Source organism: Oryctolagus cuniculus, chromosome 10 (assembly GCF_051225735.1).
Source record: "Oryctolagus cuniculus isolate XC-2025 breed Fujian yellow rabbit chromosome 10, ASM5122573v1, whole genome shotgun sequence".
NCBI lineage: Eukaryota > Metazoa > Chordata > Mammalia > Lagomorpha > Leporidae > Oryctolagus > Oryctolagus cuniculus.
In genome coordinates, this window is record NC_142876.1 from 81,964,293 (window position 1) to 81,980,676 (window position 16,384).

At 44.2% G+C, this 16,384-nt stretch overlaps 1 protein-coding gene across 42 annotated transcripts in view; it reads left to right on the forward strand.

The window, feature by feature from the left end:
• Positions 1-16,384, forward strand: part of TAFA4 (TAFA chemokine like family member 4) — a 259,031-nt gene that overhangs the window by 222,155 nt on the left and 20,492 nt on the right. For all 42 annotated transcript variants that reach the window (XM_089305943.1, XM_089305944.1, XM_089305942.1 and 39 more), the window contains one exon: positions 3,485-3,640. In XM_089305943.1, the coding sequence (XP_089162069.1) occupies positions 3,485-3,640 (156 nt within the window). The remainder of the gene's footprint in view (positions 1-3,484; positions 3,641-16,384) is intronic.

The window sequence follows — 16,384 nt, forward strand, 5'->3', positions numbered from 1 at the left end:
ATGAGATCATGAAAGTGGCATACCATGATGTGGGCTGCGGTATAGACTGTGGTATAGATCAGGGCCCAGTGTGGGAGAGGCCTGTGTAGAAGATCTGCCTGCACGCCCACTCACGTGGCTGTTGGCAGGAGACTTGAGTTTGTTTCTCAGGGAGCTTGTCTACAGGGTTGCTGCATGGTCTACATGGTTTCCTCCACGTGAGTGTTCTGAGGGCCAGGAGTTGAAAGTCACCTAACCTTGGACTTGACAGCCCATCACTTCTGCTGCCTGCTCTGGATTGTGAAGTCCAACAATACGGTGTGGGAAGGGGAAGCACAAAGGTGTGGCTCCTGGGAGGTGGGATGATGGGAGAGCCTCTGCAGGATGGCCACCACCCTTGATACGTGACCTCAGCTTTTCCACTCGGATGCTTGCTTCCTGGAACTAACACTTGAGCAGAAGGACAGATACATGCAATGGAATCGTCACTGTCACGGCTTCACTGTGACAGTGGTTCCACTCACTATTCAGCTAAGATGAGGTTTCTCTTGGGTCTATAAACTCCTGATAGTATTTCAATAAATTATCCTGGCATTAAGTTAGATCAGTTTCTGTTGTTCTGACAAAAGATTCCTAACTGATAAAATGGATCCCATTGTAAAATAGACTTAGAAGCATGTGAAATATGGAAATTAATCTCTATAAGACTACAGAAGTCAGACTTTGTATTGTTGGCCCTGGGAGATACAAAGAAAGAACTGAGGAAACAGCAAAAACCCAGGGGTTCTAATTTGGCACTAGGGACATTGGCGGGAACTGATGCTGTGCCTGCCCACAAACTTTGTTCATCTGTGAGGGTACCTCACAATGCTCATGGAAACAGGTTGAAAAGATAAATGTATTTTATGCAATTTTTTTTAAAAAAGATTTATTTATTTGACAGGTAGAGTCAAACAGTGAGACAGTCATACAGTGAGAGGGAAAGACAGAGAAAGGCCTTCTATCTGCTGGTTCACTCCCCAAATGGCTACAACAGCCAGAGCTGAGCTGATCCAAAGCCAGGAGCCGGGAGCTGCTTCTGGGTCTCCCATGTGGGTGCAGGAGCCCAAGCACTTGGGCCATCTTCTCCTGCTTTCCCAGGCTATGAGCAGGGAGCTAGATCAGAAGTGGAGCAGCCAGGGCTTGAACCAGTGCCCATATGGAATGCTAGGCACTGCTGGCTGGAGCTTTTGCTTGCTGTGCCACAGCACTGGCCCCCACGCAAAATATTTTTGAAAGCCATCCATAGTTTGAAAAATAATATGTTTTCCATGAGCTTAAGGCCCCTTGTATGCATGGACTTCAAACTTTTTTGCCTCAAAATAATTTTTCTGTAAGTTTTCCATCATTTTTAAATATCCTTTGTTGGCTGGAAGGGTCCCGTTTTACTGCATAGTAGCAATGAATCAAGTATGTGTTGAGTTCTTGGTTTCTAAATCTGGAGCGCCACAAAGGAAGCAAGGCTCTTTGGAGAAATCTTGTAAGAGGGTTGCTGAGAACATCTGTGGGGCCAGATACACAGTAAGTTCTCAAGGACCAATGGGGATATATCAGACCAATTTGGCTTGTAGGAACTCTTTCTTCCCTGATCTGGGTAATTTAAATATTAGAAGAGAATCAATTTTACCATCTTCCTATTAGTAACTGATACAGGTGGAAATCAGGACTTGATAATAAAAGTAGTGGATGAAAGTTTGATGAAGGCTGGGATATTTACATGATCTGCATATGTTGCCCCAAAAATGCATATTAATAAAGAGGAAAGTAGTAGTTTTAGAATTGAGAAAGCTGGCAGATAGCATCTGAGCCGTGTGATTGAAGAAATAGCACTGAGAATGAATAGGACGTCATGTGTGTCCTTCTCTGAAGCACTGGGCATACAGTGTCGCTTCGGGGCACTCTGCATCCCATGCATTGCTTGAATCAGATCAACAAGCAGCACACAAAACCAAGTTGAAGCCAGCGCCGCGGCTCACTAGGCTAATCCTCTGCCTAGCGGCGCCGGCACACCGGGTTCTAGTCCCGGTCGGGGCGCCGGATTCTGTCCCGGTTGCCCCTCTTCCAGGCCAGCCCTCTGCTGTGGCCAGGGAGTGCAGTGGAGGATGGCCCAGGTGCTTGGGCCCTGCACCCCATGGGAGACCAGGAAAAGCACCTGGCTCCTGGCTCCTGCCATTGGATCAGCGTGGTGCGCCGGCCGCAGCGCGTCGGCTGCGGCGGCCATTGGAGGGTGAACCAACAGCAAAGGAAGACCTTTCTCTCTGTCTCTCTCTCTCACTGTCCACTCTGCCTGTCAAAAACAAAAAACAAAAAACAAAAAACAAAACCAAAAACCAAGTTGAGAGACAGTCTGGAAAATAACTAGCATGTATTTTACAAACTGCCAAGGTCAAGAAAGATGGAGAGGAGTTTCTGATCAAAAGAGGCTCTTGAAATGTGATCACTGAATGCAGTGCCTGAGGCTGGGGTGCAGCCTGTCCAGGAGAAGAAAGAGCTGTTACGGGCATTATTGGGACAATTGGTGCCATTTGAATGTGGATGAGAGATGGTGTAGTAGCATGGATTCATCTCAAATCTTCTGATTGGAAGAATTACATAGGAGGCTGTCCACTTTGAGGACGTTCCCATGGATGGATTTGGGGTAAATGGGATCATGTGTGCCTCTTACTCTGGCACGACTCAGGCAAATACGTTTGTGAGAGAGCGAGCTGATGATAAAGCCAGTGGGGCCACATGTCAATCACTGGTGAATCTGACCTGGAGGTCTCGTGGTAGTTTGCTATTGCTGCGGTTATAAGAACTCTGAAATACAGCAGCTTGTCTCTGAAGGCTGGAAGTCTGGCCCAGTGTGTGGCTAGGTTATTTGCTCAGGGTCTCAGCACCGGGTTAAAGTCAAGGCATCAGCAGGGCTATCCTCCGTTCTGTACGATCTGGGGAGGAATTAGCTCCCAGACACCATGAGGTTATTGGCAGAGGTTAGTTTCTGGTGGTTGCAGGTCTGAGTTCCCATTTCCCTGACCTGTGGCCATCTCTGTCTTCAAGCGAGCAGCAGCACTGGGAACCTTCCTCAAGCTTTGACTCCCTCTTCTTTTAAGGGATTGTGTGATCACAAGGGCTCCATCTGGATAATCCAGGAGATACTCCCCGACTTAAAATCAACCAGGTCGTAATTGGGGCCACACCTGCAAAGTCTCCTTTGCCATGACCTTCATATAACATCATGGGTGTGGCCCCGTGAGTTGGAGGTCCTGCAGGCAACATCTCTGCCCACCACAGGTTCATGGCTGTTTTCTGCATTGTTCTGACTGCTTCTCTATAAATTTGAAATTTTATCAAAATGAGATGTTTTGAAGAGTTATAAGCCTAGCCCACCATGTTAGAAAATGTAGTCATGCCATGCTCATGTCTGGGGTACCTTCGTTTCCTCCTGACAGTACTGGCTCTGTTTTTGTCTCTCCTTCCCTACCAGGTCACCACCAGATCAAGCCAGGGACCTGCGAGGTGGTTGCCGTGCACCGATGCTGCAATAAGAACCGCATAGAAGAGCGGTCACAGACGGTCAAGTGCTCCTGCTTCCCTGGACAGGTGGCTGGCACGACTCAGGCCCAGCCTTCGTGTGTTGAAGGTAAGAGCTTTCAGGTCAGCTTCTCTGGTTTCCCCAAAGGGCCTAACTCGCAAGGACCCTCCCTTCCCTACTGCACTCTCTTTGCAACCCAAAGAGATCCAGGCTGTTCTGAGATCAGTATCAATCCAAAAATGAACATGTAAATACAGCTCTCAGAATTTCTCAAGAATGAGGGTAAGACTTTAAGAATGTCACTCAAGAGACATGGGAAGTCACAGGAAAGTCAGGAAGATGTGTTTTCATTCTTTTTTTTTGTGCACCTGTCTCCAAGTCTCACCTGCCAAAGCTTTGTTTCCCCAGGTGCTCTCTTATCTCTTTGTATGAATGAGGGGACTTTGCAAAGTTCATGGAATAAAATATAAATTTATTTTGGTAGAAAAATTTTTAAATCATGCATATGACAGATCTAAAAAAGATGTACAGAAAATATGTATTTTGAAAAAGGCTTTGCATGGATTAAAATTTTTTTTGTGCCAAATAATTTTTTTAAGTTTGAGAGCAGAGGAGGAGGAGAGAGGGAGGGAGGAAGGGAAAGCCCTCTTATCTTCTGGTCTACTTCCCAAATGATCATCATGGTTGGGACTGCGCCAAGACTTCACCAGGCCAGACAGGGCCTTGGGGATGCAGCCCAACCTCCTATAACGGTGGCAGGAAACCAGTAACTTGAGCCATCACCATGGCCTTCAGGGTCTGCATTAGCAGGAAACTTGAGTCAGGAGCCAGAGCTGAGTATGGAACCTAGATAGTCCAAAATGGGACACAGGTGTCTTAACCACTAGGCTAAATGCCTGCTCCTACATTTATCTTTTAATTGCATTTTCCACAGAGGATGGGAAGCGTCCCTATGTGGTCCCTTAATATGCCCAGGGGATTGGGTCTGGGATCACCCTCAGATTCCGAAATCCACTGATGTCGAGTGCCATTATATGAACTGGCATTGTGTGTGCACAGGAGTTGTGTACACTCTAGATATACTTCAGATCATCTCTGTGTTGCTTATGATACCTAATACGGTGTAAATGCTGAGGAGATAGTTATGATACTGTGTTGTTTAGGGAGTAATGACAAAAAGGCTCCAAGTGTCCAGGAAAAACTTTTTTAGAAGTTTTCTGTCTATAGTCAGTGGAATTTGTGTATTGCAAACCTGGGAACTGGGAGGGCCAAGTGGGCTTCATGTGCAAAATCGGCAGAGTAGACTTTCACCTCCTGCTTAGTGTAATAAATGAGTATCTTCTTTATTGTAGCTTTAGTTGGTCATTTTAACAGGTACTTCCAGAATCTTCTTTGGAACAAGTTACCTGAGACTAGTGTGGGATCATGTTTAATTCATTTCTAGTCTCTAACTCCCCTACCAGAGGCCTGTGCCAGTGGTTAGAAGATAGGTCCGAATGAGCATTGATGTCTCTACTGGGGACCTGGGACTGAGTCCTTTTGATGCCCGGGGCTTGTTCCAGCAGACACCTTGTTAGAAACAAGTTTCAGTCCCCAGGGGAACAGAAACATGGGGTTAGCCCTGTAGCAGTTGCTCTGCAGTGGTTTGAAAGCTCTCGGGAGGGACCGTTTCCAGCCTCATGCATCTTTGACGTGTGTGTCAAAGGTCAGCAGTTAAAAGAGGCACATGCATTCTCAACTGCAGATCTGTTGCAGCATTAGCTGTAATAGCCGACTTAGACCTGGCTTACCTCTCCCATCAAACACACACACACACACACACACAGATGTTCAGATTCTGTGCTCCATGGATTAGCAATGATAGCCAATCTACCCATAACCCACGTCTCCTACAAAACACACACACACACACACAGATGATGGGCTGCACAGTCATCATGGTATATATCAGCACCATCCCTATTGCTTTGACAGCAGGAAAGTGGAAGCGGGTAGTTTACCTTCTACACTGTTTTAGCAACACCCTGGGGGCAAAGGTGCTGCTGAAGGCCAATTCTGATCCCACTTTATACAGGTAACATGCTGTATCTACCATCGATTCCCACACAAAAGAAACATGGTGTCCACTTGCACCCCAACATCGTAGAAAATGATAATTCTCTGGTGAGAAACATGAATATTCATGCAGAGTGGGATAAGGCAAGATGAAGAACCTCATGCTAATTCAGGTCTGGTTTTGCTTATCCTCTTAGAACCTTTCCATTTTCAGAGGTTTTTAGATTGGGAGATTATTGATGGAGGGTTGTGGACTATAAAAGAAGATGATCTTGAACATTAAGAAATGGCTTTTACAGAAAATTGGCTGTGATTGTAGAGTATATTTATCTTTGGGGTCCATTTCTTCACCTCATTCTCTCTGGAATTAGTATATTTTCCTCCATCCCCACTGTGAGCTCCAGCGTCCAGGGGCCAACATCACATCTTACAGAGCCTGCTACTCGTAGTTGTCCATTCTCCACCCTACAGCGAGAGCAGTTCTTCTACAAGACAGACGTGATCCTGGGGTTCCCATAGTGAAAGCCACACTGGAGTGACTTCTCCTTGTCTTTGAGACGACCCCCAGGTTCTTCACCATGGCTTCCAAAGCCTTACACCATCTGGCTTTGGCGCATTTCTCCCTGCTGGTGTCTCTGCGCTTTAGCTAACCACATCCCTTGCCTGATTTGTTGCCTTTTCCCCATGGCATGCACTTGGTCTACTTAATTCTTACTTGCCCTACAAGCCTCCTGTAAGCTTTTGCGTCCCCCTGTAGTTCCAGTTCGTGGCATTCATCCCATTTTGCCATTATAAACAATGCCTTCTTGGTAGTCTATCAGCACCCCAAGGACAGGGATAGGGTCTCTTGGTTTTCATCGCTCCCCTTGGCTGGCCCGTGAACAAGGCGTAGCCAAGTGGAGACTTGTCCTTACTAATCACATTGCTGTGTCAGGCTTGCAGCCATGTTTCCCTGCCTCTGGAGGCTTTTAACTCGGTGAGGAACTTATGAATCATAATACAAACTATTTTTGTACCCTGTCTAGCCCCGGATCATTGCTTATAAAAAGTTTTACATAGCAGCAATGTTTTAGAATACTCAAAACACTTTTTTGGTACTGGAAAATGACTGGTAGGGTGGTGATTTCCATTAGCATCCTTATCTTGGTAAAGAAAATATCCGTTCATTATCCTAACGCAGCTCATTTTAAATTGCCACCACCATAAAGAGTACTTTTTTTTTCTGTGTATTTTGAGATCGGTCTGTAGAAAACAGTGGTAGATGTCAATATGAATGTGCATTATACACAAGCGATACTGTATTATGTATGTAGGAATTCAGCCTGCTGTATTCCTATCATAGGTAGTAGAGGTCTTTGTGTGCTGGGTGAGTACGTAGTGATCTAACTTGGCTTCTGCAGCTGTTCCAGAGCATCCCATGTGTGAGTAGGCTGTGATGTATTGAACTGTTCCTCCGCTGATGGCATTTTGGTTGTGTCTGTGGCAAAGCAAGTGGATTCACAGGCTGAGTAAATGATATTCTTCCTGTCGTAGCATCATTGAATCAGAGCCTACATAGCACTAATAGAACTTTGTTTCGCTCCAGATTTTTCTAGGTAATAGTACATATTGGGGGAGGGTCTTTCAAAAGTTCATGGAAAATACCTATTATGAAAAATGTCTCTCTAGATTTCAAGTTTTTTTTTTTTTTTTGCACCAGATTATACGTGTATTTTAATTCCATTTTTCCATGACGATTTCCAGGTACCTTCATGTGTCCAGTGCAGTGAGTAGCCACTAAGCCTGTGTGGGCTAGTGCCAATTTAAACTGAAATGGGCACTTGGGGCTAGAAAGTTCATGTTGGGCAGTGTAGAATGAGCCTGTTATGTGTAACCCCCATCAAACACTTTGGCTGGAGGACACCAGCACCCTGTTTTCCTATTTGTGTCCTTTGCACCTGTCATTGTGTCAGTCAATGTTGATTGGCTCAAAGTCACTGAACATGTGTGAGAAGTTGAAGTTTGCATTAGGATGTGTGCATGTTTTCATATCCCCCGACTTTCTGTTCCTTATCTGCACGTGTTTCTATGAAGGCTTTTTAGCTTTCCCTGCTTAATCTTTATCCTATAATAATTATGCACTATCATGCCGTTAATTGGCATGTGGGAGGACTCATTCTCTGCTGATAGGTTCGTCTTATCTTATTTGTCAATAGAACAGAGGATCTAAAACAGAAAATTCACTGAATTTACATTTAAATTAAAACAAAGGCAGGAAGATGTTGGAATGGGGCACTAATTAATGTTGACACAGAAACTGGAATATCTGTCTGCATTTTTGTTAATCCCCACCACAGATACTTATCTAATGTTTTCATTGCTTTTCCATAAAGCATAGACTTTTTAGCTAAACAGAGGAAAAATAACTACTTTTACTGCGTCTCTCAAACTTTGTGCTAATTAAGAAATTCTGTCTGGATTATTGAAATGTGCCTTTTATGCATGTTTGAGATTTGGAGGAAGGGGAGGGGAATTATTTGATTACATTTCTCATCACTTGGGTCCTAAAACCTTATCCAGGTGGTCAGCACTCTTCTGTTTGAATCTTCTGCAGGCAAATACACAGCAGTTAGGTGGTGGGAACTGTAGTCTGCTACACATTTATCAAAATACAGCTCCGCAGACACTGTGGAATGGTTTTATGAGAAAAGGAGATACATGCACACCCCAAGGATGCTTTATTTTGTCAAACTGAGTGCTTTCTAAACATTGGCTTTTTTCTCTGAAAGGGAGTGATAAGACAAAAGCTATGGCATGGAGGGCGGTTACTTTTAAAACTTTTATGTCTTGGTGATGCCGCAGTTTCTCCTACTTTTCAGAAATTATCAGCACTCATATAGTTAAGAAAGAGCTACTGTTTGTGCTACAGGCAACTTTCTTGGTTAGACAGTGTGTTGAGACATGCGGTCTCTTTCCAAATGTTTTCTTGGTTTTCCTTTACTGGGGGTATGTTTTTCTTCCCCCTTAAAAGGTGGTTTTCTGAGTTTTGCTCAATATGGTTGGGTACCTGTCTTGTCCTAGGTGCTGGGAGATAGGATGATAATGAGACTCAGGTCCTGCGTTGAGGATCGCACACTCTACTTTGAAAGCTAGACTCACCAGTTCGGGTCTCCCTGGGAGAACAGAGGTGGCGTGAGGCTTAATGCTGTATGAAGCAATGGATCTGCTGTACTAGACGGGAGAAGATGAGGGTTGGGGGAGTTAGGGAACAAGGCACACAGTGCGTTCGAGGCTGAGTGAGGCAGGTTTACTGACTGGAAGGAGCTTGGTCTGGCTTGGAAATGGTAGAACAGAGATAGGAGAGATTCATGGAACCCATGCTATTAGAGACTCTAGAATACATCAGTTTTCAGGATTTAATTTGTACCTTTTGGAAATTTGCCTTCAGAGGATAGAAGAAGTGGACTACCACAGTTACAGGAAAGGATATGAAGTGCTATGGACCTAGCGCTTGGATGAATTTTTTTTAGAAGAGAAATTGTGATCCTTCAATGGTGCAGGTCACCTGTTGGCACACACTTCATGGTGAGCCCAGGATTTGTGTGAGAGAAAGTGAGAGGAGGAACACACAAACCTCAGACTTGCGAATTGCCCTTGGTGGAGGCAGCTCGGGAATAGAGGTGTCCTGGCATGTATCAAGGGTTAGTATTAATTTCCCAAGCCAAATCTTGGGTCAGGTCTGATGCACTAGCATAACCTCTCAGTTGGAGCCCAGTCAGCCTACAAACTACAGCTCCCTGTATCTCTCAGCCTGGGGTGATTTTTCCCTCAGGGGATACTTGGGAGAGGGTGCTGCTGGTATCTAGTGGGGACAGCTCAACATGACAGAGGCTGTCTTCACCCCCACATCCATAAGGAATTCACTGATGTTGGGGACAGCACTGTGAAACGCTGATGTAGAGGGACCCATATCCATGAATGTCTGACATGAGCTCAGAGGACTCACCTAGATCACAAAAGATCATTCTGTTGTTACTCATTTGCCAACTCATGGGGCGCTCTGTGTACTTTGTGGGAATAACTACTGTTTTAATTGCGGAATATGCATACAAGTACGATGCCTTAAAAAATCATTAGTGCTCTAGCTATTGCACTTTGCGTATTAGTTGGGTCAGGTTGGTACTGATTTGAGTAATGAGAAATAAAAACGAAGCCATTTGTTAACTTTCTTAAAGCACACAGTGAACAGTAAGAGTGAAATAATTAAAGGTAAAATACTTTAAAAGCTCAGAGCATGTTTTACAAGACATATGTTCTAGGAGGCTGCTGCCTTTGTTTTTTAAAGATTTATTTATTTGAAAGGCAGAGTTACTGTCAGGGAGGGACAGACAGAGAGGCATACAGTTCTTCCATCTCTTGGTTTATTCCTCACATGGAAATGGCCACAACAAACAGGGCTGGGCTGGGCCAGGATGAAGGCAGGAGCCTGGGACTCCATCTGGGTTCTCCCACATGTGCCAGGGGCCCAAGCACTGGACCGTCTTCTGCTGCCTTCCAAGATGCATTAGGGAGTTGGATCAGAAGTACAGCATGTGAGACTCACACCAGCGCCCCTGTGGGATGCCGGTGTGTCGCAGGTGGTGACTTACCCAACTGCAGCACCACGCGGCCCTGGAAGCTGTTTTCCGAGTCTTTCTGTCTATCGCTGGAATATAGAAATACATTGTCCTTTAAAAAGCCTTAGCTACAGCTAAACTAAATCCACGAATGACAGAACCACACTTGAACAGTGAGCCTGTTCTTGGTTCGTCTACCCTGAAGGTGGGTCTTATCTGAATGGCTGTAGAAATATATCACCATGTTCTGCTTGACAGAATGTCATTTATTTGGGACAAGAGCCACAAAATACAACTGTGTTACACAACAGAGCTAAGGAAATCACCCTCCATGTGACTCAGATAATTGGGCACATTGAAATTTTTACCAGGAAAAATCTGATGAGAATCCATTAAAGCCTGAAAAATGGAATTAAAAAATACTTTTTCATGCAAATTTTGAAATCTTTTATATGAAAGATCTTCAAAAAGTTAATGAGAAAACTGTACATCATGAAAAGGGATTTCAAAAAGTTTGCGCCAAAGTTAACCAAACTTTGAAATCTGTTTTCAGTGAGCTTTTTATGCTACTCTGATAGAATGCACTCATTGCTCCCCCAAACCAGAGAGAGTTTTGGTCCCTTTTTATTGGTTCTTCCTTTCAGCATAAAATTAGACATTCCTTATAGGTTGGCAACTTGAAGACAGGGATATTACGTGTTTTCCTAAGTCAGGAAGGCATGAGGCTTTTTAAAGAATTTTATTTTAAAAATAGAGTAACAGGACATTTTGTTGGTTAAACTATGTTAGGATATTTTGTACCAGGGAAGCAGCATGTGCCTCCCACAAACTTGTTTTCCAGTGCAGACCAAGCTCAGGAAAGCTGGCGTAAGTTCTCCACAGTTACTTTAACAGAAGCCTACTACAGAGCCTTTGTCTCATGGCTAAAGGGGGCTCAGGAAGCTCTTGACGCTGAAACATGCGGCCTGTTGAATCGAGTCAATGCAGGGCAAACCCTCACTCTGAGTTTCAAAGTCAACTCAAAAAGGAATGTGAAACTTGTGCGTTGGTTACTTTCCTGTAATATTTAATTATTTGAAAGGCAGAGCTAGAGAGAGAGAGAAATCTAATATCCACTGCTTCCCTCCCCAGGAGCTTCCCCTGGGTCTCCCACTCCGGTATGGGAAGTGAGTGTCCCACATGATACCCTCAGCTCTGTGCCCACCCCTGCCCACTATTGTAAGGAATCTGTTGGAAATGTCTTCAAAAGAATCATTCTGTATTTCCAAGTAAATGAAAGAAAACTGGTAAAGAATTCCTTAAGGTCAGGATCCTGAGCACACAGGCTTCTTTCCATTAGTTTATTTACATCCTCAAAGCACTGAGCACTGTTCCCCATGGTTAAGAAGTGGTGTATTTCTACACGCTGCATGCCGGAATCTATCTATATTTCTTCCACTTGCTGGTGTAGGATTTGGATCGGCAGTGTCTTAGGGCCACAGGGGTTTCTATGGGTACAGTTGAGATAATGGAGGCATTGCTGCTTTTCAGCATGTTTATTCCCTAGTTTCTCACTCACTCACATGCAACTGCTCTCAGATTTCTTTGTGTCACAATCCTGTCATCCTGTACCAAACTGCTCTCGCAGACACACAGTTTTCCCCAGCTTTTTGCACTAACTTGGCCAGGAAGTGTCATATTTTCCACGATACATAGTACTTAGAGAACCAAGTCTAAATGGGAATGGTCCTGAAGAGCTTCTAAGCCTTACTTCTCTGAGCCTCCTCGGCGGGGCATCCAATGCGCTTCCTTGATGACTTCTTCCTGCAGCTGCCTGAGCCTGCTGGCTCCAGGGAGGACCACTCACCGGCCCTTTGTCTCTCCTGCCTTCCTGTGGCCCGCCCACATGAGCTGCCCTTCACTGCTGCTTTTCAATCATCCCTGGAGCTCTGTGAGCACCGCCCACTAAGATTGCTTCCCACTCCCGAGACAAACAAAGTTTGTCTAAAAAACACTTTAGAAGACCAAAAAGTACTTTAAATTCACTCCTACCTCTGTGTCAACACAACTAAGCTCTGTCAACATTTAGATAACTTTGCTAGTCCTGCAGATAGTATTTATATGGAAGGCTGGAAACCATCCCTGATTTTTGTACCCAAGAGGATCAGAAAATGATGGAATGTGTGGTCAACACTCCGAATGCAGTAAGTCTCCCTAATCTCACATATGACTGGAAATTGTGGTGTGGTAGAGAAACTGCTGATAGAGAGGAAGAGCAAACTGGGTTCTGGTACCTGCACTCTCCCTTTGCAGCTCCGCGGAAAGCTCGGGTTTGTGTGGCTGGGCCCATGCGCATGCTCTTCCTGCTGCTGAATCAGGCGGAGGAGCAGAAGGTAAAAAGTGCTTTGAAAGTGACACTGCCTTGTGCTGTTTTAAGGAGAGATGATTGAGTTATTTGGGGCTGAGGGACATAGCGCTTGCTCAGGCTTTCTCCAGCTGTCCATCTTCTGTGGTTCACCGGCCGTATGTGACAAAAGGAATAGCCTTTTCAGCTGTGTCCCCTTCTCAGTGTTGACACGGCCTGATTTAAATAGAAGATGGGTGCCCTACAACACCGATCTGCCTGGCTCAGGCACTGTGAGCGCTGATGGGGCTCGTCAGATAGGAGGGCAGTAGCTGGCCACAATCAGACTCTGTGTCTGCGTGGGCAGAGCACGTGACCATCTGGCCCCCTCGGTTCATTACAGAACTGTCTTGGGCTTTCAGCATGCCACATAGCATTTGCCCGACTGGGACAGTGTTTGAATGCCTGGCCGATGGTGTGACTAACTTTGGTGACATTTCTGGCATGAGGGAAGGAGTATGCATTTACATGCTAGCACGTGGGGGTGTCTAGCATTACACTGTATCCCTTCAGATACTGGTGTGACTGCCCTAAGACTGTGTGACCTTGCCTGAGTCATTGAATATCGCCGGACATCAGATTTCTAATCTCTGTGCAGTGCCTCAGAGTGATCATTTTTAACCTCAGGGTTGTCCTGAGATTTAAATTGGCAGATTCAGGAAAGGCCAGTAGCAGGTTACCTGGACACAGTGAAAATGAAGGCTCTTGCCATTTGTAAAGTTCTTTCTGAATTTCAGTTTCAGTGAAAATCACGGAGTCTTTATCTTTATAGTTGCCTAAGTAGGAGGCCATGCTATTCAGAGGGACCATTTAATATCTTCCTTGGCCATTTAGAGGCTTCTTTCTCTTGCCTAATAGGGCTAGGAAGGACTTCTAGTGCTTTGTTGAAAGCAAAGGGTGTGAGTGGGGTTTCCTTGTCTTGCTCCTAATCTTAGAGGAAAAGCACTCAGCTTTTAGCCCTAGAGTATGATGTTAACTGTGTGCCGTCCTACTTGGTCTTTATTGTGGTTTGGTAAATTCCTTCTGTACTGTCTTTTGTTTTCTTTTTTTTTTTTTCGACTTGTATTTAGTAAATACAAATTTCCAAAGTACAGCTTATGGATTACAATGGCTTTTTCCTTTCCACCCACATCAAGATTCATTTTCAATTATCTTCATATACAGAAGATCAGTTTAGTATACATTAAGTAAAGCTTTCAAGAGTTCGCACCCACACAGAAACACAAAGTGAAAAATACTGTTTGAGTACTAGTTATAGCATTACTTCACACTGGACAACACAGTAAGGACAGAGATCCCACATGAGGAGTAAGTGCACAGTGACTCCTGTTGTTGACTTAATTTGACACTCTTGTTTATGGTGTCAGTAATCACCCTAGGCTCAAGTCACGAGTTGCCAAGGCGATGGAAGCCTTTTGAGTTCGCCAACTTCGATCTTATTCCGACAGGGTCATAGTCAAAGTGGAAGTTCTCTCCTCCCTTCAGAGAAAGGTACCTCCTTCTTTGATGGCCCCGTTCTTTCCACTGGGATCTCACTTGCAGAGATCCTTCATTTAGGTCTTCCTTTTTGTTGGTTTTTGCCAGAGTGTCTTGGCAAAATACTCTCGTGGGCTCTTCAGCCGGATCCGCATGCTTTAAGGGCTGATTCTGAGGCCAGAGTGCTGTTTAGGACATCTACCATTCTATGGGTCTGCTGTGTAGCTCGCTTTCCATGTTGGATCATTCTCTCCCTTTTTGATTCCATCAGTTAGTATTCGCAGACACTAGTCTTGTTTGTGTGGTTCCTTTGACTCTTAGACCTATCAGTGTGATCAATTGTGAACTGAAATTGATCACTGGGACTAGTGAGATGGCATTGGTACATGCCACCTTGATGGGATTGCATTGGAGTCCCCTGGTACATTTCTAACTCTACCATTAGGGGCAAGTCCGAGTGAGCATGTCCCAAATTGTACATCTCCTCCCTTTCTTATTCCCACTCTTAAATTTAACAGGGATCACTTTTCAGTTAAATTGAAACACCTAAGAATAATTGTGTGTTAATTACAGAGTTCAACCAATAGTATTAAGTAGAATAAAAAAAATACTAAAAGTATTAAGTTGTACATCAACAGTCGGGACAAGGGCTGATCAAGTCACCATTTCTCATAGTGTTCATTTCACTTTAACAGGTTTCCTTTTTGGTGCTCAGTTAGTTGTCCCCGATCAGGGAGAACATGCGATATTTGTCCCTTTGGGACTGGCTTATTTCACTCAGCATAATGTGTTCCAGGTCCCTCCATTTTGTTGCAAATGACTGGATTTCATTGTTTTTTTCTGCTGTATAGTATTCTATAGAGTACATGTCCCATAATTTCTTTATCCAGTCTACTGTGGATGGGCATTTGGGTTGGTTCTTAGCTATTGTGAATTGATCTATACTATCTTTGCTGAGAGGTTTTATCTTGAGAAGATGTTGAATGTTGTCCCATGCTTTGTCTGCAGTTTTTGAAACCATTGCATGTTCATTCTTCATTCTATTAATGGGTTGTGTGACATGTATGGATTTGGGTAGGTTGAGTCATCTCTTGTCTCTCCCAGAAATCAATCTGCATGCTCATGTTACAGTAAGATGCTGTTCAGCTTGAATTGCTAATACTTTCAAAAGGATTTTTGCGTTGATGTTCATCAAGGATACTGGCTTGTAAGTGTCTTTATTTTAAGCCTTCTAATGTTGCCCTCATAAAATGACTGTGGAAATGTTTGCCCCTTCAGAGTAGCTTGAGAAGGACTGACAGTGATTCTTGGAAATTCAGTCAAGTTTAGTACACAAAACTGGCATACAAAAATGAGTAGTGAACAAAACTTTAGAAAAGAATTATCAGAAATTAAAGAATCCCACTTAGGCTTGCAGTAGAAAAAATATTTATCAGTGCATTCACCTCCTTGTTGAATTTATTGCTAAATGTTCATGTGAGTGGATTTGGAGTGTTAGTAGTCAAAACCTACAGATTCAATTCTTATCAGAACTCCAATGATGTTTTTACATATAGAAGATTTTTTTTTCTAAAATTTACTTGCATTCACCAAAGACTCCAAATAACTAAAGAAATTTTAAACAAGAATAAATCTAAGGCATTGTACTTCCTGAGTCAAAGCCTAAATGTTAGAAATATTAAAATACTCACAACAGTACAGGTCTGGCAAAAAGACATATATACATCATTGAAACACATTAGACAGCCCAGAAATAAGTCCATGGTTATGTGGTCAAGTAATATTTGACAGGGCATCTAAAAGGCACAATGAGGAAAGAATAATTTCTCTGATAAACAGTACTGGGAAAATTGGAGAGCCACATGAGTAATAAAGTGGACTTTTTGTCTTACACCATATACAAAAATTAACTCAAAATGGATTGAAGAGAAACATACGGCCTGAAACTGCAAAACTCTGGAAAAGAAAACCTGTAGGAAGAAAGCTCCCTGACACTGGTGTTGGCAATAACTGTTGTGAATAGGACACAAAAAAGCAACCAAAAGAAAAAACAAACCAGTGGGACTCTAGTGAACTAGAAAGCTGGCCGGAGGTAAGATGGTAGCTGAGGGAGGTGTCGCTCCCCCTCTTCGTGGAGGAACGACACAAGACCCTGCACTGTTCTTTCGTCTGCTCGGCCCTCCCCGGGTTTGCTACTGTCCCTTCCACCTCCGTGGAAGGGCGGTTCCCCCTGGCCACATTCTCCACTTCCGCAGGGGAGCGGCACACCGCCGGCCGGCTGTCTCGGGGGCTGCACAGGTGTTCCCCTTAGATGTTCCTGGTGCATGCCGTCTCTCTCCTCCT